At 40.2% G+C, this 10,845-nt stretch overlaps 1 protein-coding gene across 1 annotated transcript; it reads left to right on the top strand.

Annotated features, from left to right (window-relative positions):
• Positions 1 to 2,304: 2,304 nt before the first annotated feature.
• On the top strand, positions 2,305 to 8,055 carry LOC149155812 (uncharacterized). The gene is made up of 2 exons (XM_089444533.1): positions 2,305 to 3,687; positions 3,823 to 8,055. The coding sequence occupies exons 1-2, from the start codon at positions 2,305 to 2,307 to the stop codon at positions 8,053 to 8,055; spliced, it is 5,616 nt and encodes a 1,871-aa protein (XP_089300659.1).
• The last annotated feature ends 2,790 nt before the right edge of the window (positions 8,056 to 10,845 follow it).

Here is a 10,845-nt window from a genome sequence, read left to right as displayed (position 1 = left end):
CATTTAAAAAGGTATGTTGATTTATACATTCATTTTTATTCATTTGTATACTATTTTTATTTTATAACTTATACATATATTTGTTTATTTTATTTAAAATGAGGAAGGATGCAAATGGAGCACGAGATAGTTTCAAAACTTTATTGAAAAAATTAAAATCGAAATACTAAGAAAGCAGTGTTTTAACAATGTTGAACTTGATCTAACTCTTGCTCATTTCATTTGGAATAGGCTTGACACTATTCAATATCAAATAATGCAAGGTGATTGTGAGGACATTGCTAAATTCATACCTAAAAGGGATTATTCCCTAATTATTGCAGATATTCCCCATGGTTTCAATATCTCAAACATTGATTATGATAGTGACCCTTGTACTTACCAAGCTCTTAGTAAAGTGGTTGTGGGATTTGTAGAAGTCACATCATCACCATTATGGATATTTGTGACATTTTATTCACACACACAATTGGCAATGTTATTGGCAAGCTTAAAGGGGAAAGTGAACTCAACGATGCAACTTAGACAGTAAGATGTTGAAATTGTATGTTTGATTAATGTTAAAATATTCATTTATGTACAAGTTAATTGAACTTTTACTATTTCATGTTACAGGAAAAAGTCAAATCTTATTAACCGTGAAGATCAACCAATTATAAGTGATTGTGAGTTCATCCATTTTGAAAATTGGACAAAAGACGATAGCTATAAACTATGCTTCATAATCAAGTAGATGGAAAGAGTCATAGCCAAGTACTGGTTTATGATGTTGTTGTAAAAAACTAACATATGAAGATAAAGAAGCAAAATGAGAGATAGTTAACATTTATCAAAAACCACGGTCATTGATTAACTATCTTATAGACTTATGTTCAAATGAAGGAGATTGGATTTTTGATTTATTCTCAAGCTCACGTAAGTTTTATTATATAAAATTGAATTTCAATATCTTCTTTCTTAATTTATATGTGATTATACTAATTTACTTCATTATTTCTTTTGTGCTTGATAATTAGGTACAACATTAGCATGTTGCCTACAAAAATGAAGAAATTGCATTGCCATTGAAAAAGACTCAATACAGTTCAAATTTATTCAGTGAAGAATTAATGCTCTTCAATTTCTTCTAGAGGCAATGCAACAATTTGAGTTGAGGAAAGGGTATTTTAATGAATCACTCGTGCAAAAAAAAAAATGAACCTTAACCACCATTAGATGGAATGATTAGAAAGGCATATATTGGGAGATTCTCAGACATCAAAGATCCATCAAAAGAGGAAAATGAGCAAACTGAAACAGAAAATATTGTGGAAGAATATAATGATGAAACTCTAAAAGACGAAGAGTTTGGATTACATGATATTATTGATTAAATTTAAGTTATGTTTGGAAATCAAACTCATTTTTTGTAACTATTAATTAGTTATACTTGTAATATTTTGACTTTGACATTTTATGAGAATAATATGTATTCAGTTAATGTTGTTATATGTTCAATATTTGTATTATGTGATTTTCGCTTTAGTTTTTATGTGAATCATTATTTTTGAAAAAAAATTGTGATTATTATTTTTTTGACATGAAATTCATAAAAATATATATATATATATATATATATATATATATATATATAACCATTTTTTGTTAAATTTTTCCTATAAAAATTGTGGTTTTGACACGTCATTTCTAGCAAAACATGATCAAAATGTGAAATTTTTGTGTTATATTTATGTTAAAAACATTTGTTTTTATGTCAAATGTTAAAATTTAATTTTTTTTTAGAGATAATTATTTGATGTGTAATGAAAAAATAATTAACGATATATAAATATGTAAAATATCAAAACTTTAAAATATCAACATTTTTCTTTAATTGTACAAAAAAAGGACCTCACTACAATATATATATATATATATATATGAAGAAAAAGACTACTTCAAAAATTGTTAAATTTAGAAAATAAGTATTCACATTAATGCATTAGAAAAATTAAAGTAAAAAAATAAGTGTTTTAAAAAAAGGGCCTCATGTGGAAAAATGATGTTTTAGTGGCCCGCGGCAAGTTGAAGTCTGGTTCCAGAATAGAAGAGCAAGGATTGTCAGAGGAATCCGTAGCCAGGGGTCGGTTCCTCAGGCGCAGGACGGAATCCGGCGTCAGGGTCTGCGGCTCCCCAGGCTGAAACGATTTTCGCAGTCTCACTGATTTTAATAAGAGAACTAGGGTTAAAACCTAGCCGACAATACTGAACGGGATGGACGAGGCAAGGGGGGGGGGTGCAAACCCCTCCTTCAAAAATATAGTGATGGGAGAAACCAGTTCAGAAGGAACTCCAAGCGGAAACAAGGAAAACCTGGCCCCGGTAATGGGCAACTTGTGGCAGAAGCGAATGAAAGGAAAATGCCTTCCTAGAGCTCAGAAAAAACCCAGGTATGTCATTCCCTTCAATAAACTGGAGGAATACAATAGCTATATGAAGGATCATGCATTAATCTGCAAATTTATCGGCTATTGGCCCTCAGAAAAGGAGTTAAATAGATGGATAGAACAGCGATGGAAACCCCGGGGTCATATAGATCTCAAACTGGGAGCGCAGGGTTTCTTCACTGCTATCTTTACGAACCTGGAAGACAAGAACAGAATTTTTGAGGAAGGGCCGTACTTCCTGAATAACGCAGGTCTGTTTATGAAGCATTGGGAAGAGCGGTATAACCCTGACAAAGAAAAACTAATGGATGCTCCGGTGTGGGTTAGGCTGTTTGGGTTACCTGATGAGTTTTGGGACCCAGAAATCTTGGAAGGGATAGGCAATTCAATAGGCAGCTTTGTCAAGACTGCAGAGGCCACCAGAAGAGGAAAGTATAATGCCTTTGCCAGAATTTGTGTTTTCATGAACTTGGCTGAACCACTCCCGGAAAATATTGAATTGGAATACCATGATGAGGTCTGGACGCAGCCACTCGATTATGAACACATTCCCTTTCGATGCCGGAAATGCCATGAGTACGGCCACTTATATAGGCAATGCCCTCTAAATAAGGAGGAAGGAGAGAAGCCAGAAAAAGAGAGGGCAGCAGACAAAGAGGAAGGCTTCCAGCAAGTCTATAGAAAGAAACGGCAAAATAAGGAAAACCTGAAACCCAAATCGCAAGAAACATCCAATACAATAAAAAGCCAAAATAAGTTCCAGGTGCTGCAAGATGATGCGGAAGGGTATGAAGTAAATTTGAATGATGATGAAGATCCAGAGAACTCGCCCATGGAGATTTCCCGAGAAGAGAAAGAGAAAGCAAAAAGCCCAAAAAGACCAAGCGAGAAACAAACAGAGGAAAAAGAGGCGGAAGAAACAGTGGAATCGCATATGGAAGTCGAAAACCAGATGGAAAATGAGGCCGAAGAGGAAAAGCTAATGAAGAGACTACTCCAGGAGTGGAAGTATCTGGATAGCAGATTTATACCAGAAAAACAAAAACAGCTATTCAAGGAAGCCTTCCAGAAATACAAGGAACGGAAAGGGGAAACCCTGGAAAAACAAATAACAGAGGTTGGTGAGCAGCAGAAAGAAATGCTGGAAATGGGCAATACTGGCAAAAGTAGCAGAAAAAGAGGACGGAGAACGTTAAATGAAACTATCCAATCGGTGGGCGAAACACTGATCAACTCTGGTAAAGTGATACCTCTGTCAGAGGTATTTTTCCCTTCCTTCCAAAAGTTTTAAATGATTATTGTAAGCTGGAATATTAGAGGCTTGCATAGTAAGGGGAAGCAAAGATATTTGCGAGATAAGCTCAAAAAAGAAAAACCTAGCATTTTGATATTGCAGGAGACTAAAATTAGTGTACAACAGTTAGAAGAAATCATTGAAAAAAATAGATTGAATTACAGAGTTATGGGACAGGATGCCATAGGAGTTGCTGGAGGATTAGCGGTATTGTGGAACCCGTCTGAAATCCTTCTAGATAATTGGACTAGCATGCAGGGAACCTTGACAGGGCTGGGCAGGATAGTGGGGACCAAGGAAAAAGTGGTCATTACAGGTGTTTATGGACCCACAAACCCTGGAGAAAAAGAAAACTTCATCAGAAGTTTAAGAACTATCCGACAACTTTTTTCTGGGCAACCGTGGATCATTGGAGGAGACTTCAACTTAATCAGATCCCTGGACGAGAAAAAAGGTGGGGTTAGAAGGCTGGATCAATTCATGGACAAGTTTAATGAGATGATAGAGGACCTAAGGGTAGTAGATATGAAAACCATCAACGGAGTCTATACATGGAATAATCGAAGAGGAGGCAGGAACCAAATTGCCTCAAAACTGGACAGATTCCTGGTATCTGAAGACATCTTAAACAAAGACATCTATGTCGAAGCCAAGATAATCCCCTCCTTGGGCTCGGACCATTGGCCAATCCGATTGGAAATCGACATCAAAAAAATCCAGGGTAAGAAGCCGTTTCGTTTTGAAGCATTCTGGTTACGGGATCCGAACTTCATAAAAAAGGTAGAAGAATGGTGGAATCAAAGTAGAGTGCAGGGTAGAGGTAAGATGCACACGTTTCATTTAAAGCTGAAAGAATTGAAGATGAAGATCAAGAAGTGGAACAAAGAAGAATTTGGCAACATCATGGAAGATAAGCAAAAACTAGAAAAGGAAATGGAGGATATCCAACAGAAAATAATTCTGGAAGGAAGGGCTGAGGAAAGCATCACCAAAGAAGGGATTTTGCTGGGTAGAATGGAAGAAAGACGAAAGCAAGAGGAAATTCTATGGAGACAAAAATCTAGAATTAAATGGCTTCGGGAAGGGGAAAGAAACACAAAATTTTTTCATCAGGCAATGGTTAAGCATAGACAGGGGAACAGAATTCTTTCCATTAAAGGGAATAATGGTATAAGACTGGTGGAGCAAAAGGAAATTGAGCAAACTTTAGTGGATCATCACAGAGGAATCCTTTCTGAACCTCAAGTTGATCGAGGGAGAGCTATCCAGGAGATCTGTACTGCTATTCCTAGACTAGTTACGGAGGACCAGAACAAAGCCTTAATGAGGGCGGTAACTTTGGAAGAGCTGGAAGAGACAGTGAAAGCAATGAGGAAGGGCACAGCACCGGGACCGGACGGCTTTACAGTAGATTTCTACCAGGCTGGCTGGCATTTTCTTGGAAAAGACATACTGGATTTGGTAGAAGAATCAAGGGTGCAACAGAAGGTATGGCCGGCTCTGAACTCAACCTTCTTTACTCTAATACCTAAAGGCGAAAATAAGGAGGATGCTAATGGCTTTAGGCCGATAGCTCTCTGTAACGTAGTGTATAAAATCATAACCTCTTTAATGGCTAGAAGATTAAAACCCTTGCTGGGAAGTTTAATATCGGCGGAGCAAACTGGTTTTGTGGAGGGGAGGCAGATATTGGATGGCTTAGTTGTCTCTCAAGAAGTTATCCACTCCCTCAAAGACAAAAAACGAAAGGGAATGATGATCAAGCTTGATTTATCCAAGGCCTACGATAGGCTCAACTGGAGGTACCTGGAAAGGGTTCTGGAATGTTTCGGCTTTCACAAGAGATGGATTACATGGATCCACAATCTCATTTCTTCCCCTAACTTTTCTATCTTAGTCAATGGAAACCCTTCGAACACGTTTAATGCATCCAGAGGTATCCGTCAGGGCGATCCGTTGTCTCCTTTCCTGTTTATCCTAGCAGCAGAGGGTCTAGGAAGGTATATTACTCAGGAAAGAGCAGCTCACAGATTAAATGGACTTCGCTTATGGGGAAACAGACTTCCTCTAACGCATCAACAATTTGTTGACGATATAATGCTCTTTGGAGAGCCAACGGTTAAGGAAGTCAAACACCTAAAGAAAATACTGGACTTGTTTGCTGAGGCATCGGGACTTGAAATTAACCGGGATAAATCGTGTGTATTTATCTTCAACACGGTGGAGCAAGTGAAGACTCACCTTACTAGAATTCTGGGCTTCAAAACGGGTGAACTACCCACCAAATATCTGGGTAATATGCTGGACTTCACGTCAAAAAGATTAAGGAACTGGCAGGGAATCTTAGACAAAATGAGGAAGAAAGTCTCGAGCTGGGCTTTTAGGGTCCTGAATATTGCTGGCCGAATTGTTTTAGCCAAATCGGTTCTTCAGGCTATACCTATTTATCCCCTTTCAATTATGGCGGCCCCGAAAGGAGTATATGAGAAAATTAGAGAAATTATCAGAAATTTCATTTGGAGAGGGTCGGAGGAAAAGAAGAAATGGGCCTTAGTGGCCTGGAACCAACTCACAGAGAGGAAAGAGAGAGGTGGGCTAGGATTAAGAGACCCGGAATTGCTCAATCAAACACTGGGAGCTAAACTTTGGTGGAGGTGGGTGCAAGGGGGAAATGACCTCTGGAAATCAATATGGAGAACAAAATATCGAATGCCAGAATCACAGGACGACATTCTAAGACAAGAAGAAATGCCCCGCGGATCCGCGGTATGGGAACTGGCCAGCCAAAATCGAAACATTGTTGCGCAGCATGCATTCTGGGAAATCAGAGGAGGTAATGAAGCTCACTTCTGGGACGACAAATGGCAGCAAAGAGAAAGACTGAACAATATGCAGGACCTACATCAAATCAGAGGAAGAATTGAGGGGAATAGAACAAGTGTCAAGGATTATTGGAATCCTGCCAACATGAATGACTGTTGGAGATCCTGGAAGGATCCGTTAGAGTGGGATCAGAATCTTAGTCCTGACCTACAGACGGCGTTCAAAAAGGAAATGAACTCAAGGAAAATCAGAGTAAGAGACGGAAAAGATATCCTCCGCTGGGGTAATACCATGAGAGGCCTTTTCTCAGCCAAGGAAGCTTATTACTTGGCAAATCCTCACAACATCATCGATGGCCAGCATAACTGGAGGAAAATTTGGGATCTAAATTGGTGGCCCAAAGTGACCACTTTCGCTTGGTTAGCTTTGAAAAACAAAATCTTAACTTGGGACCGCATTCAACAACGGGGTTTTTCGGGACCTTCGAGCTGCTATCTGTGCAAGAATCACGAAGAAAACAGAGATCATATTATGATCCACTGCCCGTTTATTAAACAACTATGGTCTAATATCAAGCGCACCTTTAATAAACCAGGGGTGGAGGTTAGAGATTTTATCGAAATGGTTTTCCATTGGAGGGAAGAAACTTTCCACTGCAGAGTCATACAAAGAGCCTGGAATCTTGTCCCAGGTTTTGTAGTATGGCTGGTATGGAAGGAACGCAATGCTAGAATTTTCAAAAGTATAAGTAAGGGGCCTGAGATAATTTGGGAACGGGTGGTAGAGGCGATGAGAGAAACCATTCTGGTAGAGAGATGGCAGGACGAAGATTGGAAAGCAGATCCAGGGGAGCAGGAAATTATGAACAGACTCAACCTCAAATTTGAGATGGTGCATTATCAATTAAGGGGAAAGCAGGACATGAGGATTAAAAGCCCAGACAAGTTTACCTATCCCAGGGGACAATTTATAAAACTAAATTTCGATGGGGCCTCTAAGGGCAACCCTGGGGATGCAGGGTTCGGGGGCATATTCCGTGACAGCAACAGACAAGTAAGATGGATATATGCCGACTGGGGAGGGAATATGACCAACAATGAGGCCGAGTTCTGGGCTCTCCACACTGGTTTGAGAATTGCTATCAGAAACGGGTATTCTAACCTGGAAATTACGGGCGACTCCCAAATTGCTATTGAAATGGTTAAGAAACTCAGGAATGGTAAGGGGTGGGAAAAGGTGACTAAGAGCTGGCGCACAGCAGGTATCGTACAGGAGATCGCGGATATGATTAAAAGAATAGACTACTGTACCTTTAATCATGTTCGAAGAAATGGCAATAAACCTGCGGACTGGCTTGCCAACTGGGGCAGCAAAGGCCAGCACAGCAGGATAGATAGTCAGTGGAGGAATACGGAGGCAAATAGAGAGTGGCAGGATCTGATTACGCTCATCAAGGCGGATCATGATGGTGTTATCGGGGATCACACTTCGATCAATGAAAGGGATCATTAAATGGCAGAGGAACGATCGAACCATGGCCAAGGTTCGATTGAATAAGGTGGTAAGTGGCATGCAAATCCGCACAATGATGAAGCAGGATTTAAGAGGAGGTATTATGACGGCAGCAGGGATGAGTACCAAGGATTACGCATTTGATGCGATAATTAATACGCATCAGCTGAGAGGGGAGATTAACGAGGCGTCAGGATACATTGCAGTGGACGTGATTACGGATGGAACGGCCGACGGTAGTGGGGTACCGGATCTGGATGGGAAGCAGTCGGGAATTCAACTTCAGGCATCATTCTATGCTCACCTCATTATAAATCTCCGAAGGCAAGAGAATCAGAATTCGATAAACAACTACCTTGGCGGGACTCTTCAGAAACATTTCCATAATCTCCTGCAGAGGCATTCCAAGGGGAGAAATAAACAGAGAAGGAAGAGTGACAGGACTGCTGGTGGCATGGAAACCCGTCAGAGAGGCCGTGGTGCAGGGGAGAGGAGTGTAATTGAGGAAGAACGGGAGCAAGGGAAGGGCAAAAGCCCCTTAGAACGAGACCCCCCATTTATTATTTGGGATATAGACGATGATTCAGAGGAGGAAGTCGATGGAGTCTCGGGGAAAAGATTCAAGGAAATGCAAAAGCGGAGCTCGAAAGGTAGCACGCCCCAGCTGGAGACGAACTCGTCTATGCAGTATACCTCTGAAGATAGGCGCTCGGGGCTTCGCAAGAGGGGCCGTCCACCGAGCAGTGGTCAAAGCAAAACGCAGAAGGGGGATAGGCACCAGAGCACGACAGAGTACGAGGAAGGGGAAAATTCTGGCAAGCGTCAGCAGCGACCAGCGAAGCCGAAAAGAACAGTGATGCACCAAATTCGAACGGCGGAAAAGGCCTTTCAAAACAATGCTGACCCTGATATTCGCAAGATAATGCAATTTCTTGAAGAGGAGGCCATTCAGGAGCAATCGGCAGACGAGATGGAAGAATGGGCAACAATCCTCCACGACCCTGGCCACACTCGCGGTCGCAGGACTCTTTTCAAGCAATCCCTTCACATGTATTGGGTAATGAAAGGCTTGATGGCGAAGGCCTTGGAACAGGTTGCCAAAGAAATGGCTGATTTGCTTCAGAAGAAACCTGATATGAGCAAGGAGCTAAGCTATATTCGTACAGCCCTGTCAAAACAGGAGGATAAAATGGATGAGATTCTGCACCTTCTGAAGAGTGAACGTCAGGACCCTGTTCAAGGAGACAGCCAGCCGAATCCTGCGCAAGGAGCCAGCCGGCCAGTGGAAAAGGAAGAGGCTTGACGGAAGATATGTTAAGCTCTGTTTATATGTTTTGTTCTGATTTTGTCCACGTAATTAGAAATGAACAGTAGGAGTAGCATTATAGTTATGAATAAGGTTTGCTGTAAGTTTCAAAACTGTTATGCTGTGTTAGCTACTTTGGTTAGACTGAGAGCCTATTACTTCTGGGCTGGACTGAAAAATTACAGATGGTTTTTGACCCGGTTTCCCCTTGAGGGCGGGCTTCTATGGTTTGGATGATGTATCTTTTTGGAAAATTTTCAGTAATAGAATGAGTACTACCTGAGCTTACAAAAAAAAAAAAAAAGGGCCTCATGCAGAATCAACACTTTTTAAAATCAGCCCGCAAATCACTAACATTTAAAAAAATAAGGTACAATATATATATATATATATATTCAACGACAACACTTTTCAAAATCAGTTGATTTTTTTGTTACCTCAAAAAAAGGGGTAATCATATCAGTTCTCATTTCAAAGTTTACATTGTTTTCACCAATACCTTGAGGAGTTTGCCCATATCTGTTGAGATTGCAACAAGATGATGGAGCTTAATGAAAAGAGTCGCCTTCACTAAGTGGGCCCGCAGGCAAATTATGGCGCAAGTTCTATTTTTTATCACAGTGTGGATGATCACAGTGTGAGTGATCACAATGTGGGTGACCACAATGTGGGTGACCAAAGTGTGAGTGATCAAAGTCTATTTTTGGACTGGCTGTCAAAAATAGAAAAGTCAAATATTATTGTCTCATAATAATATTTGGACTATAAACTTGATCTTATTCTCTTGGAGCACTTCAGTTTGAGCTACAAATGTGGCCCATGCAGTTGTCAGAAGGAAGTACGATTTTCTTATGAGTCAGTTGAGTTGTTGCATGCATGACTTCAGTTAGAACTCAATCAATTGAGTTTGGTGGAGTTGATTGTGGAGTTGATGGAGTTGTGTTCAGTTTGACTTGGTTAAACTAGTTGTAGTTAGTCTAACTGCAGATAGACTAATGATGAGTTGTTAAACTAATTATTAACTCATAATACAACTATAGAATACATCAGTTAACTCAGTTGCATGTCAGTGCATGTTCAGTTCAGCAGGGACAAGTGATAGAGAATCAGATTGCTATCAGTTGTGATTATAGTTGTGCATCAGATCTTGCACAATCAAAGGATTGAGTATGCCAATGAGTTTGCTCATGTATTTGCCCAGTTTGTAGCTTCTGCTCACGTCTTACACATTGTGAGTGATTCTTTGGAGGTGAAATACGAGTTTGGTAGACCATTCTCATTCATTCTTGAGCAGGTATTGAGCAGTGGAGGCAAGCAAGCAGTGGAATAGATTTGGAGATCAGATCTGCGTTGTATTGTGTGTAACAGGTGGAGCTGGTACTGGATTGCTTGTGATAAGCATTGTACTTTGTAATGTTACATGGTCTCAATCATTAATATACAGATAGTGTGGGGTTTTTATCGAGATGCTTTCCCCGGGTTAC

The sequence above is a fragment of the Pinus tabuliformis genome, chromosome 9 (genome assembly GCF_031772625.1).
Source record: "Pinus tabuliformis cultivar Carrire ecotype Pingquan chromosome 9, CPIR1, whole genome shotgun sequence".
Lineage (NCBI taxonomy): Eukaryota > Viridiplantae > Streptophyta > Pinopsida > Pinales > Pinaceae > Pinus > Pinus tabuliformis.
The sequence above is the reverse complement of the archived record's forward strand: the minus strand, read 5'-3'. Positions and strand labels throughout refer to the sequence as shown.